Genomic DNA, 20,446 nt, shown 5'->3' with positions numbered 1-20,446 from the left:
GCCTGGAGAATTCCATGGACAGAGGAGCCTGGTGGTTTATAGTCTGTGTGGTCTCAGAAGTGTCAGACACGGCTGAGCACTTACACACACACACGCATGCACACATTCACCTCGTTACAAGCAGCTTAGAATATTCAGGTCCTATCTCTGTCAGAGCAAATGAGAATATGTTCTCTGGGTAGATAGTCTAGGATACAAAGAAGAGCGCCCAGAAGGAGTGAGCTATTCATGCCTAGCTATGGAAGAGTGAAGGGAAAGGGGAAGGCTGGGAGAGGAAGACAGGAGCTCTCTGGTGAAGTCATCCTCATGAAAATATGTGAACAGGGAGCAAGTTTCTTAACATTTATGTGAGTTTTAACATTAAAAATGCTTTAATTTCTTACAGTCAAATAAGCTTGCTCTAGAAATATAGCCTGTTTTACCCTGTTCTCCTAACCACCTAGCCCAGTTTTGGGTATGTGTAACGTAATTTGAGAATTAAAGGCTTATAGGAACATAGTTTTACATCCCCAAAAAGCAATGCCATATTGGAAAGTTTTAAAAAACTTCATCCGTACCTCTATTAATAAGTATAAATAGCTCTGTGTCTGGACCGTCCCACCTACTCAGTATGATTGAATGTTTTAAAATGTTTTACTTGATTATAAAAATAATGTATTAAAATTGAAAAATGTGAAACAGTAAAGGAAGCAAATTAAATCAACCATAATTCTCCTGTCCAGTGATAACCACAGTTATAATTTTGTGTACTTTTGTTGTAAAATATATGTACAGCATATATGCCTGTGCATATATTTTACACACTATATAAAATTCTGTAACCTGCAATTTTAGGCTCTTGATAAGTGTTTCCCCATGTTAAAAACTCATAAACATTTTATTTATTTATTTTTATTTTACCTTACAGTACTGTGTTGGTTTTGCCATACATTGGCATGAATCCACCACGGGTGTACATGAGTTCCCAATCCTGAATCCCCCTCCCACCCCTCTTCCATATCATCTCTCTGGGTTATCCCAGTGCACCAGCCCCAAGCATCCTGTATCCGGTATCGAACCTAGACTGGCGATTCATTTCTTACATGATAGTATACATGTTTAAATGCCTAACTCATAAACATTTTAACTGGTGAATACTATTCTATATTAGTTATTCATTTTCTTAATTTCATTTGTTTAGTTTGTTTTTCTTTCTTTCCTTTTCACTTCCTTTTTTTCCCAATTTATGTTTTTTACTATTGTACATAGTGCTACAGTGGACATATTTGCATATTATGTTTGTCTACATTTCTGTTGTCTGTCAGGATACCTAGAAGTGAAATTCTTAGGCCAAGGAGCATTAACATTTTTAAGACTCTTTAGCAGAAAGGCGAGAGTCTCCCTTGACTGTATACTTTTTGGTATAGATTAAGATAGTTGCAATTAGAATTTGTTTTATCTGGGATTTATTTCAGTATACAGGCTGTGAATTTAAATTTTTTCTTTTTGCAAGTTTCTCAGTTGTCTTGTGCTTTTATAGGAAAATTTTGCTTTTGTCTTCTCATTGCTTAATTCATTCAACAGAGATGTAGTGAACACCTGTTTATATCCCAGACTATGCACTGGGTGCTGCAAGGGCTGCTAGGATGAGTAAGAAGCAGTGCTGCTCTGTGGAATATCTTTACAGCAGAAGGAGGTACATGTGTTGCAGTCATTCCCATCTGTTGTCAGTGGCTTTTTCCTCAACTAAGAAGGTGGCTCCCTCCTTTCATGCTATTTATATTATCAAGGGATTGAACCAAAGCTCAGCCTTTTTGGAGGACAGTTTTTGCCTAGAAGGAAGTAGGAATATTGAACTGTGGCTGACTGGCACCTTCTTCACTACAGCTTGCATACACTTCTGCCTATAATTAAGTGTCCTGAGGTACCTGATGCTGGTTCCTCTACCTGGGCTCTGGAGCCCACCTCTCCCTCATTTCCATCTCTCTTCTGAGTTGTGAGCCTTTTCCCTTTACTGTACCCTACCCATCAGGCACTTTGAACTACCCCTGCCTTAAGCCCACATTGCCTTAACCACTTTTCTTTCTCCCAGTCTTTCTTCAGTTCATTGACAGCTAGCTCTGCCTTCATCATTACATTGAATTATTATCTCTTGGTTGTTAAATTTTTTTTTTTTTGGTCATGCGTCGTGGCTTATGGGATCCTAGTCCCCTTATCAGGGATTGAACCCAGGCCCACACAAGAGAAAGCACTGATTCCCAACCACTGGACCACCAGTGGATTCCCTTGGTTGTTGAATCTAATAGAAATTTCTCAATCTTCATTTTCCTTTACTCCTCAAATAGTATTAACATTCTTGACCAAAAACTTACTTGAAATACTCCTGGTTTTTGTCTTACTATTCAGCCACTTCTTATCTCCTCTCTGTATTCCTCTTGCCTATAAAACTTTTCTCTAGGGTTCTCTCTTAGAATCTGTCCCTTCTCTTGTCATTAAAAAAATTATTTATTTTTAATTGAAGGATGATTACAATATTGTATTGGTTTCTGCCATACTTCAACATGGATCAGCCATAGGTTTATATATCTCCCCTCTCTCCTGAGCCTCCCTTCCACCTACTACCCCTTGTCATTTTGTATAATTCCTAGGTGATTTACCCTCATGGTTTCAAATACCAGTTATATGCTTATGTGCTGATTACCACCAAAATCTGTGTGTTCAGTCCAAATCATACTACCTTATTGGGTATCTCCTTGTGTTATGTCTCACAGGTCCCTTAAAATCACCATGGTAATTTGGAACAAATCCAAAACTTCTGTTATGATCCCCAGTTCAGTGAAGGTGTTCATATCTACACAGTTGTGCCAGCTGGAAATCTGGGTTTTTGCCTTTGTCCCTTCTGTCTTACTCTTACTTTCGCTGTCATTCCACATCTGATAAGTCCTGTCACTTCAACGTAATCACCATTGAACCCTATGTCTTTGTTTAATGAATACTGTATCTTTAACAAGCTATCCTTTTCATTTGTATGACAGCTAAAAACAGAGTCGCTGTGGGTCATTGTCTTTTTCTTCAAGAAGATGTTTTTCTTATATTTGGTAATGAATTTGGGATGGAGAGGTATAACCTTCTTTATTTCCCTATCCTTTTCAGTGGATTTTCAGAGTGCTTTATATTTAGAAGGTACTGAACAATTGTGTTGAACTGAAATAAAAGGATTTGAAACTGTTTAAAAAGTAGCTTAATTGAGAAGCTTCTGCATGTTTTCCTTAGTCTTCCCTGGTGGCTCAGAGGATAAAGTGTCTGCCTGCAATGCAGGAGACCCGGGTTCGATCCCTGGGTTGAGAAGATCCCCTGGAGAAGGAGATGGCAACCCACTCCAGTACTCTTGCCTGGAGAATCCCATGGACAGAGGAGCCTGGCGGGCTACAGTCCACGGGGTTGCAAAGAGTCGGACACAACTGAGCGAGTTCACTTTCACATGTTTTCCTTAAGTCTGATGAAGACAAATTAAAAAATGTGTGTTATAATAATGGAGAATTAGAAATTGAAACAGTCATTATTAAGCTACTTGGGAGGTGACAAACAGCAAATTAAATAGAATAATGCTGCTTGACAGTTCAGTTCATCAGCTGTGTTTAGAGATTATCAGCTTCTAGCTTGATTTCAATAAAATGTTAACAAGATCAGAATGTACCCAGTTTGAGTGGTGGAGTTGCTGAAGGACAGACGAAATTACCTTTTTTATTGCTTATTTTTCAGTGTGTTAATCTTTTGAACCATCATCTCTACTTCATAGGAAAAATATTAGTATGCTATAATCAAATATGTGGTATATTCCCACTTTAACAACTAGGTTTTATTCATATTAACAGGTAAATCTTCAGTTACATTCACATATTTTAATTGGGAGCAAACCATGAGTGTTAGAGGTGTACTACATAACTCAATTACAAGGAAGTGGAAGAAAGAGTCAACAGAGGACGTTCACTCACAGAGCTTTTTATGTGGGCCACCAGATGGCACAGTGGTTCCACATCAGCTGGTTGCACTGCCGAGAGAAGGGGAAGGATGAGAGGGACAGTGTCACCAGCTGTTCAGGGATGGGATGTTCTTAAGTCGGTTCTTTGTAACCTCAGATGTCTGTTTTCTGTGGTAAAAGCAGGCCAGCAGCTTAAATTGCATGTTTGAATTTGTTTCTTTTGATGTTGGCTTTATGCTACTATCAAATGAACCGTGTCAGTATCCCTATTGTGATTTTTGTGAGAAGGTTAACTTTTTAGATACAAGAATCAAAAATACTAAAAAACATTAAAAATTGAACATAAAACATTACTATGCAGTATGAAGATAAACTTTCATTGTTTAGTGAACAATGCTACTGAAATTATACTCTAAAAAATTCACTGATATTCATTAAATGACTAATACAAATAACTTATGACCCAAATAAGGAATACCTTTAATAATATGAGGGACCGAACAAAGGTAAGGAACATGAGCCCTCATTGCTTTGAAATGAAGAGTTTTGTTTTTCTTAGTTGTTGATAGTTTATTTGAAGTTTTAAGACAGATTTTCTGCACAGTTCATATATCCATTTGAAGAATATAGGTAGTCCTAGAACCAGAGGAAGTGAACTATAATTGAACTGTAATGGTTTTATTACATACTAATAGCTATGAAATGATTCTTATTTAGTAATGAAAGCTTGGTGTAGAGAACCTAGATTAAAGTGGAAAATAAAAAATGGTGAATTATGGACTATCTGGGTACTTTAGGGAAATATTTAATTCTGGTTGTGTGACACTTTAGTCCTCTTGTGGGTTGATACAGGATGTAATTAAATAAATATTGAGGTTATAAAGCCATAAGAATAAGCAAAGAATAAGGTTTTTAAAAATTTGAATGTAATTGTCATGTAACATTACTTTTAGGTATTCAGTGACTTTTTTATATGTTGCAAAATGATCACAAGTCTAGTTAACATCTATCACTACACAGTTACACTTTTTTTTTCCTTATGATGGGAACTTTTAAGATCTATACTTAGCAACTTTCAAATGCACAATATAGCATTATTAATTATAGTCACCATGCTATAAATAACATCCCTAGGACTTACTTATTTTATAACTTCAAGTTTGTGTCTTTTGATCACTTTCACCCATTTTGTTCATCTGTCACTTCTGGCAGCCACTAATCTCTTCTATCTATGAGTTTGGGTTTGTTTTTTTTTTTGGTGGGGGGGCATAACTAGATTCCATATATAAGTGAAGGAATAAGTTTTGAGGATGAGGACTATTCAAGACAGTTAAGCTATATGTGAAATATCAAAAACAGACAAGGAACTTTTTGTGAAATTATTTTGGGGCAGAGTCCAGGGACATTGGGACTCCTGTGGCCCCAGAAAGCTGTTTGAAGCCTGGGAAAAATTTGAGAGCCAGACTAGAGGAGTATCTCTCTGACTTTTCAAGTATCAGTGTAACTGAAAGAAGTACCTTTGTTGTGACCTAAGGGTGCTAATAGATTGAGTTTCAGAGAAGAATCCTTCCTCTAGATATGGGCTTTAGAAAACACTGAAATGAGAATTCAAATGGTACTGTCAGTTTTAACATGACAGAGTATATATATAATTATCATAACTTTTGGTTGGCATTTTACCTTCTTGAGATTACTGACCTTATAAAACCAAAAGGGCTTGAGCAGTTTCATTTAATGTTAGTGAAAAAACAGTGTTTTTTGCTAATCTTGGATTGGAAGAAAAATATAGAAAAAAAAATTTTTTTTGAACTGGTATCAGTTCTTTACTTTCAGATTTGGTCTTTTATTTCCAAGCACTCTGAAGAAATGAGGTTAGAAAGGCACCCAACACTGAGTTTATTCCTGAGGCATCCTTCCATTTGATCTCCAATAATAACAACACCTAGACTCTTATGGTCATTTTGTTGTGTTTACACAGGAGAGTGTCTTTATCTTCATCTCTTTTCATTTGTCATTCAGATCAGTCTACATCTTTTAAAAATTCTGTTCTGTTGGTTGTGTCAGCTCTCTCTTGATTTCACTTTTGATGTCCATGTTTTAAAGGTTGTCAGTTGTCTGATACTTTCCATTTCCTAAATGGTGGTTAGCTGAACTTTTACCAAAGAAGTTCTGCAATTCAGGGATAGTAGAGAAAATAAATGTTTAATATTAGTTGCATTTTATAGTGTAAAGTTAAAACTTTAGAGGATTTTAAAAGGAATTCTTAATGTAAATTATAAAATAAAAAATGAAGCCTTTATGTCAAAAAGATATATCAATGTAGTTGTAGCTTTGATATCTTTTCATAAGTATAGGGAACTTTAAAATATTGGAAAAGAAGAAGTGAGATCCGCATTTTCTATGAACCACTATAACAGAATATATCTATTAAATAGAAAAGGGGGGGCAGAAGTAAAGGAACTCAGTAGTAGTAAGGCTAATGATACAGGTTCCAAATAAATCTTTCCAGTGGCAAGATTTGCATTGAGCACTTTGCCTTATGCCTGTCTGGGATCGGGGAATGGGAGTGACGTGTCACAGACATCGAAAACAGGATCTTCATTTTGGAAGCCCAAAGATTCAGAGACATAATGTGTCCCACCAGAGTGAGGAAGCACTATTCAGCCTAGAGATTTTTTTTTAGTTTATTCTGGAACCATAAAACTGGGTTGTGTTTGTTTAGTATTGAATTAGGTTATTAAATGCTTTTATTTATATTTATAGTATATTTGTTTCATATTTATGTAATTTTACACTTATGATTTTATGTTCGAAATACCCAATAATTTATGGGTGATTACACTTGCTTTGAAGAATTCTGATAAAATACATAGTCTTATGGATATGAAATATGGGGGATCAAATAAATAGCTCTATTTGTTAACCTATGAATTTTACTTCTGAAGTAAGTTTGAGACATTTATAGAAAAAAGTATGTCTCTACAGCTGTTTTCTCAACTGTACAGTTAACTTCCTGGAATTTCTTCTAATTTTCACTGATTTTGGCACTTTCTGATCTTTTTGAAACAGTGACCACATGGAAAATGTGTATGGCTACCTAATGAAGTACACCAACCTTGTCACTGGGTGGCAGTACAGGTAAGTGTGATTATTCTGTCTGGGCATGATGATTTTATAATCTGATGTTACATGACTGGGAAACATGTTAGAGATTTACCATGTTTTCTATAAATCTGATGACTTTCTTTTTCTATTTTTAGGGGGTAAGAGGAATTAACATTGTCCAAATTGCAGCCTCCAAATACATCAGAAGTTACTGTTAAGATTAGTATCATGTATCAATTCACCTTGGGCTTCTTATGTGTACTTCCAGTGGTTAGGCTTTTAGGGTGGTTTAGAGACAGCAAAGAGATTTGTGTTAGGTGCCTGTTGAGGGTTCTTGCTTTAGCTGTTGAAGATTCTTAAACTCTTCTGGGACCTTGAAAAGTTTAAATAACCAACCTGAGGTCAAACAAGCAGTCAAGAAGTAGCACAGCCAACTATCTTAAATACTTTGTGGAATTGATATTTGTGGGGCAGGGGACTAAACTTTTATTCTTTTATTGTGGTAAAATATAACATAAAATTTACCATTTTAAACATTTTTTGGTATGCAGTTCAGTGTTGTTAAATACATTCACATTTTTGTGCAACCATCACCCCCATTCACCTCAGAACTCTTTGCATCTTCTCAGACTAAAAGTGTACCCATTAAACAATAATTTCACATTTTCCTCTCCCCCTGAGTCATTAAGCAACCACTCTTCTACTCTCTGTCTCTATGAATTTGACTGCTCTAGGTACCTTATATAAGTGGAATCATATAATATTTGTCCTTTTGTGATTGGCTTATTTCATTTAGTGTAATGTTCTCAGAAGTTCATCCATGTAGTGTGTGTCAGAATTCTCTACCTCTTGAGGGCTGAAAAACAGTCCCTTGTAAGTATATACCACATTTTGTTTATCCAGTTATCAATCAGTGGACATTTGGGTTGCTTCCATCTTTTGGCTGTTGTGAATAATGCTGCTGTGAGTGTTGGTGTACACAATATCAGAGTCACTGCTCTCATTCTTGTGTGTGTATACCTTGAAGTGAAATTGCTGAATCACATTGTAATTCTGTGTTTAATTTTTTGGGGAATCTCCATACTGTTTTCCATAGCAGCTGCACAGTTTTACATTCCCACCAGAAGTATACAAGGATTCCAGTTTCTCTACATCTTCTCAACACTTACTTTCTGTTGTGTCTATGTGTGTGTGTATAATAGCCATCTTAATGGGTATTGACTGTTATCTCATTGTGGTTTTTTAAAACTATTTTAAAAAGTGATAAAGCTAGAATCGGAACCCAAATAGTTCTGACTTAAAGTTGGTATTTTCATTATAAATACTGCTTCTTATTCATATGTCATTTGGAGATCTCTGATTTTGGTTATGGTGGAATAATAAGGTGATTCTGCCTTTCTACCTTAAACAATTAGAAAGTGGTACATAGTGTATGAGGGAATGTTTTTCAGAATTCAAAAAATAGTTGAAGCATTGTAATGAACATGTGATTGCTTAAAAGAGAAGGCAGTTTGGGATATGTTTAATTTGAAGTAACAGTAGGGCTTTCACATAAGAGTGATATGCTAGAAGTTGGAGGTCATATGAGAGGTCAAAGCTGGATATGAAATTATAGAAGACAATCATTTCTGTTAAAGTGAAAAGGGTAGTTCTCTGAGGTTCTCACCCTTTATGTTTTTTAAGAAAGAACAAAGTCAGGGGAGCCTTTTCATTTTGCATTTTCTCACCTTAGTTTTTATGTAATTTTTGAAAGCTTATATATTTAAATGAAATATAAAATATTTAAAAAAATTTTTATGTCACTTTCCTTTATCACGTTTTTTTGTTCTCTTTTTAAAAAGGGAAATAAGTTAACTTTTCTTCCCATGACATTCAACGAATTTCATTCATGTTATATTATTGAATATTACTGAGAAAATCTCAGAAGTGGAACGGAGTAGGAAAGCTCCAAAGTATACCCAAGCATATAAGATTTAGTATATGTTAAACATGGCATTTCAGGTCAGTGGTGACTTGAGGCCATGGGAAGAATGGGCATGTTTGTATCCTTGTGTGTGGGAGCATACTAAAAAGATCCATTGGCCACTGCTTGCCCAGGAAGTTAGCTAATGGATCCAAGCAAAGTTCTAGCATAGGGAAGGGCACTGCTTCTGCCCTGGCGATTCTTCTAGCTGTCCTAGTGGGCCAGTTTTAGCAGCAAAGGAAGTGTGGGAATGAAGACAACCCATCCCCATTTGCCACTGAGAACACAACCTGTTTTCCGTTTGTCCCATCAGAGAGGTCTCAGGTTGTCAACTGGTTTACTGCAAGCTCGTTTTCCCTTTTCTACCAGACTGCCTGGAGGCTTGTGGCACAGCAGCGATATCCTTGGCTGCCAGCATGAATTGCAAATTGAATGATAAAAGAGGAACAGAAAGGTTCAGTTCAGTTCAGTTCAGTTGCTCAGTTGTGTCTGACTCTTTGCGACCCCATGAACCGCAGACGCCAGGCCTCCCTGTCCATCACCAACTGCTGGAGTTTACTCAAACTCGTGTCCATTGAGTCGGTGATGCCATCCAACCATCTCATCATCTGTCGTCCCCTTCTCCTGCTACCCTCAATCTTTCCCAACGTCAGGGTCTTTTCAAATGAGTCAGCTCTTCGCATCAGGTGGCCCAAATACTGGAATTTCAGCTTTAACATTAGTCCTTCCAGTGAACACCCAGGACTGATAGGATGGACTGGTTGGATCTCTTTGCAGCCCAAGGGACTCTCAAGCGTCTTCTCCAGCACCACAATTCAAAAGCATCAATTCTTCTGCGCTCAGCCCTCTTTATAGTCCAACTCTCACATCTATATGTGACCACTGAAAAAACCATAGCCTTGACTAGATGGAACTTTGTTGGCAAAGAAATGGCTCTGCTTTTTAATACGCTGTCTAGGTTGGTCATAACTTTCCTTCCAAGAGTAAGTGTCTTTTAATTTCATGGCTGCATTCACCATCTGCAGTGATTTTGGAGCCTCCCAAAATAACGTCAGCCACTGTTTCGGCATCTCTTTGCCATGAAGTGATGGGGCTGGATGCCATGATCTTAGTTTTCTGAATGTTGAGCTTTAAGCCAGCTTTTCCACTCTCCTCTTTCACTTTCATCACAAGCTCTTTAGTTCTTCACTTTCTGCCATAAGGGTGATGTCATCTGCATATCTGAGGTGATTGATATTTCTCCCGGCAATCTTGATTCCAGCTTGTGCTTCATCAGCGTTTGTTATGATGTACTCTGCATATAAGTTAAATAAGCAGGGTGACAATATACAGCCTTGACATACCCCATTTCCTATTTGGAACCAGTCTGTTGTTCCATGTCCAGTTCTAAATGTTGCTTCCTGACATGCATACAGGTTTCGCAAGAGGCAGCTCAGGTGGTCTGGTATTCCCATCTCTTTCAGAATTTTCCACAGTTTATGGTGATCCACACAGTCAGAGGCTTTGGGATAGTCAATAAAGCAGAAATAGATGTTTTTCTGGAACTCTCTTGCATTTTTGATGGTCCAGCTGCTGCTGCTAAGTCGCTTCAGTCATGTCCGACTCTGTGCGACCCCATAGACAGCAGCCCACCAGGCTCCCCCGTCCCTGGGATTCTCCAAGCAAGAATACTGGAGTAGATTGCCATTTCCTTCTCCAATGCATGAAAGTGGAAAGTGAAAGTGAAGTCGCTCGGTTGTGTCCGACTCTTAGCAACCCCATGGACTGCAGCATACCAGACTCCTCTGTCCATGGGATTTTTCAGGCAAGAGTACTGGAGGGGGGTGCCATTGCCTTCTCCCAATGGTCCAGTGGATGTTGACAATTTGATCTCTGGTTCCTCTGCCTTTTATACAACCAGCTTGAACATTTGGAAGTTCATGGTTCATGTATTGCTGAAGCCTGGCTTGGAGAATTTTGAGCATTGCTGTACTAGCATGTGAGATGAGTGCAATTGTGTGGTAGTTTGAGCATTCTTTGGGATTGGAATGAAAACTGACCTTTTCCAGTCCTGTGGCCACTGCTGAGTTTTCCAAATTTGCTGGCATATTGAGTGCAGCACTTTCACAACATCATCTTTCGGGATTTGAAATAGCTCAACTGGAATTCCATCACCTCCACTAGCTTTGTTTGTAGTGATGCTTCCTAAGGCCCACTTGACTTCCCATTACAGGATGTCTGGCTCTAGGTGAGTGATCACATCATTGTGATTATCTGGCTCGTGAAGATCTTTTTTGTATAGTTCTGTGTATACTTGTCACCTCTTCTTAATATCTTCTGCTTCTGTGAGGTCCATACCATTTCTGTCCTTTATTGAGCCCATCTTTGCATGAAATGTTCCCTTGGTATCTCTAATTTTCTTAAAGAGATCTCTAGTCTGTCTCGTTCTGCTGTTTTCCTCTATTTCTTTGCATTGATCACTGAGGAAGGCTTTCGTATCTCTCCTTGCGATTCTTTGGAACTCTATATTCAAATGGGTGTATCTTTCCTTTTCTCCTTTGTTTTTCATTTCTCTTCTTTTCACAGCTATTTGTAAGGCCTCCTCAGGCAGCCATTTTGCTTTTTTGCATTTCTTTTTCTTGGGGATGGTTTTGATCCCTGTCTCCTGTACAATGTCACGAGCCTCCGTCCATAGTTCATCAGGCACTCTGTCGATCAGATCTAGTCCCTTAAATCTATTTCTCACTTCCACTGTATAATCATAAGGGATTTGATTTAGGTCATGACTGAATGGTCTAGTGGTTTCCCCCGCTTTCTTCAATTTAAGTCTGAATTTGGCAATAAGGAGTTCATGATCTGAGCCACAGTCAGCTCCCGGTCTTGTTTTTGTCGACTGTATAGAGCGTCTCCATCTTTGGCTGCAAAGAATATAATCAGTCTGATTTTGGTGTCGATGATAACCGAATTATCATCATCTGGTGATGTCCATGTGTAGAGTTTTCTCTTGTGTTGTTGGAAGAGGGTGTTTGCTATGACCAGTGCGTTCTCTTGGCAAAACTCTATTATCCTTTGCCCTTCTTCTTTCTGTACTCCAAGGCCAAATTTGCCTATTACTCCAGGTATTTCTTGACTTCCTACTTTTGCATTCCAGTCCCCTTTAATGAAAAGGACATCTATTTTGGGTGTTAGTTCTAAAAGTTCTTACAGGTCTTCATAGAACCTTTCAACTTCAGCTTCTTCAGTGATACTGGTCGGGGCATAGACTTGGATTACCGTGATATTGAATGGTTTGCCCTGGAAATGAAGAGGTATCATTCTGTCGTTTTTGAGATTGCATCCAAGTACTGGATTTTGGACTTTTTTGTTTACTATGAGGGCTACTCCATTTCTCTAAGGGATTCCTGCCCACTGTAGTATATATAATGGTCATCTGAGTTAAATTCACCCATTCCAGTCCTTAGTCACTGATTTCTAGAATGTCAGTGTTCACTCTTGACAGCTCCTGTTTGACCACTTCCAATTTGCCTTGATTCATGGACCTAAAATTCTAGGTTCCTATGCAATATTTCTCTTTACAGCATCAGATCTTGCTTTTATCACCAGTCACATCCACAACTGGGTGTTGTTTTTGCTTTGGCTCCTTCAGTGTTTCTGGAGGATTAGTCATTTTCTCAAACTTGCAGTCTTTATTATTTTGAAATTGCACAAAATAAATAATTATTCAATTTTTCTTTTTAACAATGTGGTGACTTTTCAGCATATAAAGAAAGATGCTGAATCTTAAGCCTTTTATTCTGTTTCTTTAACTTCTAGGTTAGACCAGCTTGCTAAGAATACTATAATCAAGAGTCTAGTCCCCTTCTGGGCAAAATAGCTCTCAGTTTCCTTACTATGTGTATTGTCTCTCCATCTCCAATCTGCACATCTTGTACATCTCCAGAGAAAGGGTGAAGGAAGAACATTTGGGTTAATTTGTGTCTTTCATCATACACGAATTGTATGTGCATTATTGGTGCCACTGGGTCCATAGCATCATCTTGGTATTAGGTAATCAGTTATTGACTCAATTCTGTCATTTTACCAGTTCCTCCTCGGTATTACTTTTGTATATCTAGGTGCGTGCTTCCCATGTTGTAGATTTGTGGTAATGCTTTTGGAATAAGAAATACATGTTCCCAGTAACTTGAGATTTCTAACATTGTTCTCTAAATTTTCTTTGAATTGACTTGACCAGTCATTTTTCTTTGTTTGGAATAATTGGGCTTATTGCTTAGACTAGTAGAAAGAGATTTCTTTATTTCCTTCATTCATTCCTTTCCTTATTTTTTGTTTGTCTGTTTGTTCAGATTCTTTACTGTCTGAACTACCAGGGAAGCCCCTTTAAAAGTTACAAGCATGCTAAAGATGAATGAGAAAAACAATAGCCTTGCTTTCCCAGCTCCCTTTTCAGGTAGCTGCTTTCAGCTTCTCTTATTTGCTTCTCATTTACCCCAAGGCACATATTAATCTGATTAACAAAGATCAAACACAAAGAACAAATATTAAAAGCAGCAAGGGAAAAACAACAAATAACACACAAGGGGATTCCCATAAGGATAAGACCTGATCTTTCAATAGAAACTCGTCAGGCCAGGAGGGAATGGCAGGATATACTTAAAGTGATGAAAGAAAATAACCTACAGCCCAGATTACTGTACCCAGCAAGGATCTCATTCAAATATGAAGGGGAAATCAAAAGCTTTACAGACAAGCAAAAGCTGAGGAAATTCAGCACCACCAAACCAGCTCTCCACAAATGCTAAAGGATCCTCTCTAAACAGGAAACACAAAAAGAGTGTATAAACTCGAACCCAAAACAATAAAGTAAATGGCAACGGGATCATATTTATCAATAATCACCTTAAATGTAAATGGGTTGAATGCCCCAACCAAAAGACAAAGACTGGCTGAATGGATACAAAAACAAGACCCCTATATATGTTGTCTACAAGAGACCCACCTCAAAACAAGGGACATATACAGACTGAAAGTGAAGGGCTGGAAGAAGATATTCCACGCAAATAAAGACCAAAAGAAAGCAGGAGTAGCAGTACTCATATCAGATAAAATAGACTTTAAAACAAAGGCTGTGAAAAGAGACAAAGAAGGCCACTACATAATGATCAAAGGATCAATCCAAGAAGAAGATACAACAATTATAAATATATATGGACCCAACATAGGAGCACCGCAATATGTAAGACAAATGTTAACAAGTATGAAAGGGGAAATTAACAATAACACAATAATAGTGGGAGACTTTAATATCCCAGTCACACCTATGGCTAGATCCACTAAACAGAAAATTAACAAGGAAACACAAACTTTAAATGATACAATAGACCAGTTAGACCTAATTGATACCTATAGGACATTTCACCCCAAAACAATGAATTTCACCTTCTCAAGTGCACACGGAACCTTCTCCAGGATAGATCACATCCTGGGCCATAAATCTAGCCTTGGTAAATTCAAAAAAATTGAAATCATTCCAAGCATCTTTTCTGACCATAATGCAGTAAGATTAGATCTCAATTACAGGAGAAAAACTATTAAAAATTCCAACATATGGAGGCTGAACAACATGCTGCTGAATAACCAACAAATCACAGATGAAATCAAAAAAGAAATCAAAATATGCATAGAAATGAATGAAAATGAAAACACAACAACCCAAAACCCGTGTGACACTGTAAAAGCAGTTCTAAGGGGAAGGTTCATAGCAATACAGGCATACCTCAAGAAACAAGAAAAAAGTCAAATAAATAATCTAACTCTACACCTAAAGCAAGTAGAAAAGGAAGAAATGAAGAACCCCACGGTTAGTAGAAGGAAAGAAATCTTAAAAATTAGGACAGAAATAAATGCAAAAGAAACAAAAGAGACCATAGCAAAAATCAACAAAGCCAAAACCTGGTTCTTTGAAAGGATAAATAAAATTGACAAACCATTAGCCAGACTCATCAAGAAACAAAGGGAGAAAAACCAAATCAATAAAATTAGAAATGAAAATGGAGAGATCACAACAGACAACACAGAAATACAAAGGATCATAAAAGACTACTATCAGCAATTATATGCCAATAAAATGGACAACTTGGAAGAAATGGACAAATTCTTAGAAAAGTACAACTTTCCAAAACTGAACCAGGAAGAAATAGAAAATCTTAACAGACCTATCACAAGCACAGAAATTGAAAGTGTAATCAGAAATCTTCCAGCAAACAAAAGCCCAGTCCAGATGGCTTCACAGCTGAATTCTACCAAAAATTTTGAGAAGAGCTAACACCTATCCTACTCAAACTCTTCCAGAAAATTGCAGAGGAAGGTAAACTTCCAAACTCATTCTATGAGGCCACCATCACCCTCATACCAACACCTGACAAAGATGCCACAAAAAAAGAAAAGTACAGGCCAATATCACTGATGAGGATAGATGCAAAAATCCTTAACAAAATTCTAGCAATCAAAATCCAACAACATATTAAAAAGATCATACACCATGACCAAGTGGGCTTTATCCCAGGGATGCAAGGATTCTTCAATATCTGCAAATCAATCAATGTAATACACCACATTAACAAATTGAAAAATAAAAGCCATATGATTATCTCAATAGATACAGAGAAAGCCTTTGACAAAATTCAACATCCATTTATGATAAAAACTCTCCAGAAAGCAGGAATAGAAGGAACATACCTCAACATAATAAAAGCTATATGTGACAAACCCACAGCAAACATTATCCTCAGTGGTGAAAAATTGGAAGCATTTCCCCTAAAGTCAGGAACAAGACAAGGGTGCCCACTTTCACCATACTATTCAACATAGTTCTGGAAGTTTTGGCCACAGCAGTCAGAGCAGAAAAAGAAATAAAAGAAATCCAAACTGGAAAAGAAGAAGTAAAACTCTCACTGTTTGCAGATGACATGATCCTCTACATAGAAAACCCTGAAGACTCCACCAGAAAATTACTAGAGCTAATCAATGAATATAGTAAATTTGCAGGATATAAAATCAACACACAGAAATCCCTTGCATTCCTATACACTAATAATGAGAAAATAGAGAAATTAAGGAAACAATTCCATTCACCATTGCAACGAAAAGAATAAAATACTTAGGAATATATCTACCTAAAGAAACAAAAGACCTATATATAGAAAACTATAAAACACTGATGAAAGAAATCAAAGAGGACACTAATAGATGGAGAAATATACCATGTTCATGGATCGGAAGACTCAATATAGTAAAAATGAGTATACTACCCAAAGCAATCTACAGATTCATTGCAATCCCTATCAAGCTACCAGCGGTATTTTTCACAGAGCTAGAACAAATAATTACACAATTTATATGGAAATACAAAAAACCTCGAATAGCCAAAGCAATCTTGAGAAAGAAGAATGGAACTGGAGGAATCAACCTGCCTGACTTCAGGCTCTACTACAAAGCCACAGTCATCAAGACAGTATGGTACTGGCACAAAGACAGAAATATAGATCAATGGAAAAAATAGAAAGCCCACAGATAAATTCACACACCTCTGGACACCTTATCTTTGACAAAGGAGGCAAGAATATACAATGGATTAAAGACACATTTCTTTAACAAGTGGTGCTGGGAAAACTGGTCAACCACTTGTAAAAGAATGAAACTAGAACACTTTGTAACACCATACACAAAAATAAAATCAAAGTGGATTAAAGATCTAAACATAAGACCAGAAACTATAAAACTCCTAGAGGAGAACATAGGCAAAACACTCACTGACATAAATCAGAGCAGGATCCTCTATGACTCACCTCCCAGAATATTGGAAATAAAAGCAAAAATAAACAAATGGGACCTAATTAAAATTAAAAGCTTCTGCACAACAAAGGAAACTATAAGCAAGGTGAAAAGACAGCCTTCAGAATGGGAGAAAATAATAGCAAATGAAGCAGCTGACAAAGAATTAATCTCAAAAATATGCAAGCAACTCCTGCAGCTCAATTCCAGAAAAATAAACAACCCAATCAAAAAATGGCCCAAAGAACTAAACAGACATTTCTCCAAAGAAGACATATAAATGGCTAACAAACACATGAAAAGATGCTCAGCATCACTCATTATCAGAGAAATGCGAATCAAAACCACAGTGAGGTACCATTTCACGCCAGTCAGAATGGCTGCGATCCAAAAGTCTACAAGCAATAAATGCTGGAGAGGGTGTGGAGAAAAGGGAACCCTCTTACACTGTTGGTGGGAATGCAAACTAGTACAGCCACTATAGAGAACAGTGTGGAGATTCCTTAAAAAACTGGAAATAGAACTGCCATATGACCCAGCAATCCCACTGCTGGGCATACACACCAAGGGAACCAGAATTGAAAGAGACACGTGTACCCCAATGTTCATCGCGGCACTGTTTATAATACCCAGGACTTGGAAGCAACCTAGATGTCCATCAGTAGATGAATGGATAAGAAAGCTGTGGTACATATACACAATGCAGTATTACTCAGCCATTAAAAAGAATACATTTGAATCAGTTCTAATGAGGTGGATGAAACTGGAGCCTATTATACAGAGTGAAGCAAGCCAGAAAGAAAAACACCAATAGAGTATACTAACACATATATATGGAATTTAGAAAGATGGTAACAATAACCCTGTATGTGATACAGCAAAAGAGACACAGATGTATAGAACAGTCTTTTGGACTCTGTGGGAGAGGGCGAGGGTGGGATGATTTGGGAGAATGGCATTAAAACATGTATAATATTTATAAGAAACGAATCACCAGTCCAGGTTTGATGCATGATACAGGATGCTCGGGCCTGGTGCACTGGGATGACCCAGAGGGATGGTATGGGGAGGGATGTGGGAGGGGGCTTCAGGATGGGGAACACATGTGCACCCGTGGTGGATTCATGTTGATGCATGGCAAAACCAATACAATATTGTAAAGTAATTAGCCTCCAATTAAAATAAATTTTTAAAAATTAAGATAAAAAAAGTTACAAGCATGCTAAAGATGAATGAGAAAAACAATACTCTTGCTTTCCCAGCTCCCTTTTGAGGTAGCTGCTTTCAATTTCTCTTATTTGCTTCTCATTATTTCTTTTTCTTTCCCTTAATAAAAGGCCCATTACATTCTCTCCCTGTTTGGTGTGATTGATATAGTTGCCATGTTGCTTAAGACAGTATCTTCTAGGAACTTGAACTGGATCAAATTGTCTGACTGGATGTATTATAGAATACATTAACATGTAGAATACCAAATTGCTCTAAACTCCAAAATTAATTTTTTGTAAAAGAAACTTTTTAGATTTTTTTCCTAAAGAACTATTGTACTACTTAAATTGGAATCCAAATTAATATATTTCCCAAAGTAGTTAATCTAAAAGCAAATCAGAACATCAAATTATTTTCCAACGTGTATCATTATTTCATCATTTAGTTTCAAGTTCCTTATGGTTCTGCATCTCCAGTTGCAGCCTTTTCATTTTTAAACAGGATAAGTAATCTTTAGTTGTGACCTATTTAATAATGTGTTTCCAGAGTCTTGCTACTTTGGCATTATTCATATTGTTTATTTCACTGGTTAAATCTTAAATCATACTCATTTCTTACCTAGCATTTGTTAATCCCAGAGCTCATGCTTTGATTTGTTCCCAGTGAATTTTAAATAAAAACTCTCCCCACCATTTGTCTCTGGGAACTTACCCTCTCTGCTAATGAATTCTGGAGAGAAATCTTCCTCTGAAGGATACCATATCTTTGTTTCCTTTCTGCATTGTCTTGTATGCCTCTTCCCTATTAAATGCCTCTTTCACAGCTGAAGATTTTATATCTTTTATTAATCTCATTCAATTCTTCAGTAATATTTACTACTAGGAAATTCAGTCTAGTGTTTCTAAGTACTTCTTGAGATGCTTTTGAATTTTATTTTTTTAATAGCAAAAACTCAAAAGTATGTGATTAAAATTTGGATTGCTCTAGTTTGATTAGGGGAAATATTTTCAAAGTATGACCTTTTTTAAAATCATTGCAGGTTTTTTGTTCTAAACAATGAAGCTGGGCTGTTGGAGTATTTTGTGAATGAACAGTCCAGAAATCAAAAACCCAGAGGTACTTTGCAGCTTGCAGGAGCTGTAATATCACCCAGTGATGAGGACTCTCACACCTTCACTGTAAATGCTGCCAGTGGGGAACAGTATAAACTCAGAGGTATGACTGAAATATGAGAATTGATAGTGTGATTTTCTTCTTCCTTGAGAAGCTGGTATACTTCTCTCCTTTCATTTAGGTTTTGGAAATAGAAACTATTATCATTGACGCTACAGAAACAGTATTCTACACCTTGTAATTGTTTTAAGGGTTTATGAGATCTGTTTTAATTAATGACTTTTAAGTTGCACAGTGAGCAAGTCTGTTTAAAATTAACCCCTCTAAGAAATTTGTATAGATGAAAAACTGAGAAATCTAAAAACATAGACTTGTTAAAAATTTTTTTGTCTTCCACAGATTTGTATTTTACTTCCTTTCTTGATTTAGTTGATATGTTCTCTTTGTGTTTTTTAATGATTAATGAACATAATTGGGATTTATGAAAATGCTTGTATTCAGGTATAACGTCTGTTTAGATAAATGTAATTTGTATAGAGGTTTCTATTTTTAATTAATACACATAAAGTATGATATTAATCCTAATTGATCTGAAAGAATATATTGAGTACACACCAAATGCTTAATAAAGGATATTTATTTGAAGAAGAGCATATCTTTAAGAGAAAATTAAGACTTGTCAAGTTCCATATACCCACCTAGCTATATGTAATCTATCCTTCTTGGGAAATATCCACATCCAGCTATGGTGTTACCTAACAAGGTTGATACTTTGGCCTTTTTCCTACATCGCTCTGGTCAGGGAGAGTAGGAACATGCCCTGATTTTCAGTGATCTGTTCTTCATGCTATAACAATTAACTGTATTCTAAAAATAAATGAAAAAGTAAATAACTTGTAGATACTTTTTATCAGCCACAGATGCTAAAGAGCGACAACATTGGGTTAGCAGACTTCAGATATGTACACAACACCACACTGAAGCTATTGGCAAGGTATGTGGATTCATGTATGATATTAATGCACAGAAATGGGGAAAGATCTTTTTAACTTTATTTTTTTGCATTTTAAAATTGAGATTCACATACCATAAAATTGATCCGTTTAAAGTTTACAATTTCATGGGTTTTATTAGTATATTCAGAAGATTATATAGTTGTTGCAACTATCTAATTCCTAAACATTTTCATCACCTTCCAAAAAACCCATATCTCTTTAATAGTCACTCCCTATTTGAATCTCTCTTCCCAGTCCCCTGGCAAAAACTAACCTGTAATTTCTATT

The 20,446-nt window shown here is 36.8% G+C and overlaps 1 protein-coding gene across 1 annotated transcript in view; it reads left to right on the top strand.

Moving 5' to 3' along the window:
* Positions 1-20,446, top strand: part of OSBPL11 (oxysterol binding protein like 11) — a 96,207-nt gene that overhangs the window by 22,083 nt on the left and 53,678 nt on the right. Inside the window, exons 2-4 of the mRNA XM_052641002.1 lie at positions 7,031-7,099; positions 19,090-19,265; positions 20,078-20,157. Coding sequence (XP_052496962.1) covers positions 7,031-7,099; positions 19,090-19,265; positions 20,078-20,157 — 325 coding nt within the window. The remainder of the gene's footprint in view (positions 1-7,030; positions 7,100-19,089; positions 19,266-20,077; positions 20,158-20,446) is intronic.

The sequence above is a fragment of the Budorcas taxicolor genome, chromosome 1, assembly GCF_023091745.1.
Source record: "Budorcas taxicolor isolate Tak-1 chromosome 1, Takin1.1, whole genome shotgun sequence".
Lineage (NCBI taxonomy): Eukaryota > Metazoa > Chordata > Mammalia > Artiodactyla > Bovidae > Budorcas > Budorcas taxicolor.
This window is presented reverse-complemented; position numbering and strand designations above follow the sequence as displayed.